This window comes from Gadus macrocephalus, chromosome 17 (assembly GCF_031168955.1).
Source record: "Gadus macrocephalus chromosome 17, ASM3116895v1".
Lineage (NCBI taxonomy): Eukaryota > Metazoa > Chordata > Actinopteri > Gadiformes > Gadidae > Gadus > Gadus macrocephalus.
In genome coordinates this window covers 2,944,441-2,946,327 of record NC_082398.1, presented here as the reverse complement: position 1 = coordinate 2,946,327, position 1,887 = coordinate 2,944,441, and the positions used below count along the sequence as shown (strand labels likewise).

At 56.0% G+C, this 1,887-nt stretch overlaps 1 protein-coding gene across 1 annotated transcript in view; it reads right to left on the bottom strand.

Annotated features, from left to right (window-relative positions):
* Positions 1-1,887, bottom strand: part of LOC132445712 (adhesion G protein-coupled receptor L3-like) — an 82,678-nt gene that overhangs the window by 19,500 nt on the left and 61,291 nt on the right. The window contains exon 15 of the mRNA XM_060035829.1: positions 128-463. Within this exon, the coding sequence (XP_059891812.1) occupies positions 128-463 (336 nt within the window). The remainder of the gene's footprint in view (positions 1-127; positions 464-1,887) is intronic.

The following is a 1,887-nucleotide window of genomic DNA, read 5'->3' as shown; positions in this document are numbered from 1 at the left end:
TTCAACCGGGCTAACTGAAGACCGCCCCCCTTTGCCTTTACAAAGTGTGTAGCACGTTTCAAATATAACTACCGTTTTCTTTCCACCTCTTTCAAGGACTCGACCGAGGTTGGAAGGAGTCAAAGACGGTGAGTAAACACATGCGGCCTCCAAGTTTTGAGCAAAAGGAAAAAGGCGAACAACAAAACCAAATCGTGTCAACCTTGACATTACGCGACGCGCCAGTGCCGACCAAGAAGCACACGAAACGCCCTTGAAGGAGGTAACCAAGGTCAGGGGGACCTACCTTGACCTCGACGTGGGCCATGAGCACGGCGAAGTTGGTGAGGTGGGTGCAGGAGCATGTGGTGTGCGTGCGGTTGGTGGCCAGCAGGCGGCAGTCCTGCGTGGACCACACCCCCGTCATGGAGCGCTTCGAGTAGCTCCAGAAGGAGCAGTTGGGGTTGAAGTTCTCCTCTGATTGCTGTGAAAAACGAGAGAGGGAGAGGGAGAGAGAGAGGGGGAGAGAGAGTGAGAGAGAGAGACGGTGGCATCAGCGACGACAACAACAACAACAACAACAACAGCAATTAGCATCTCACAGTTTAGTGCACAATAATAGCGACAGGGAAGTTTGTGCCGTAACCAAACAGAAACGACTTGTTGTGGGGGAATCTGTCCTTGACCTGATTAAGGGGAGGCCTTTGAAGATAATGTTCTGGCTAATCTGGAAGGTTTTACGTCCCCAAGTCTATATTTATTTAATCAGGCTAAATAAGGCTTTTTCTCATCCTGGCTTGTTCCCCCCTGCTGTTTTATTCTCATCCATACAGAAGGGGAAACAAAGTAGTTTGTCGTTGCAATAAGGCGTTGAGCATCATGACCATCGACAGCTCTTCTGACCTTTCACTTTCACTTTCACTTTCCCCCTCGCTGCGTGACAACAGTCCCGCCGCCGCGCCGTAGCCTCGGGCCTCTAATCAACCAGCCGCTCTCGTGACGGTGCGTGAACACCCGACAAGTCTCTCTCGGACGCGGGTCCCTAGAGTAAACAGACCGGGCGCCGCCGTCGGTGTTCTCGTGCCGAATCGAATCTTCCACCATTTCATGCGTCTTCACCCAGATGCCCTCCCCCCTCAATCTCTCCCCCTCTCCTCCTCTCCCCCTCTACTCCTCCCTCTCTCCCGCCCCTCCTCTTCCCCCCCCCCCTCTCACTCTCCCTCTCTCTCCCCCTCTCCTCCTCTCCCTCTCTCCTCCCTTTCCCCCTCAACCCCTCTACTCCTCCCTCTCTCCCGCCCCTCCTCTGTCCCCCCCTCTCACCCTCCTCCTCCCTCTCTCTCCCCCTCTACTCCTCCCTCCCTCCGGCCCCTCCTCTCTCCCCCCCTCTCACTCTCCTTCTCCTCTCCCTCCCTCTCTTCCCCTCTCCTCAGCTCCTCTCCCTCCCTCTCTCTTTCTCAGCCACGCGTGACGAGACCTCACGCCGACAGATCACAATCGGCGCCAGATGATTAGCGCTAATAACGTTTTTTCCCTTTTCCTTTTTTTTTTTCCCCGCGTCCGTTGTAATAGGTACAATTCACCGCTGATTGGGTTTACCCTTCACCCCGCCGGGTACGGGACCGCCCTCTGCCCCGTTAATGACTTTAATTAGCGGGGTATTAAGGGACCGGGGACAGGGAGCGAAACAATAGTGGCGGTGGGGGGAAGGGGGGGACGCACGCAGAGAAGCCGCGCTCTAGAAGAGCACTGATCCAGAACCTCGCTGCGAACGGGGTCGTCTAAACGGGGGGCAAATGTATCCTAATTCATGCGGCTAACGTCTCTGACTCTCTTCACGGGTCGCGTCCTGTGAGGGCGAACCCCCTGCTGTGAACCGGCTGGGACCGGCTGCCCTCGTAGGGGGGTCGT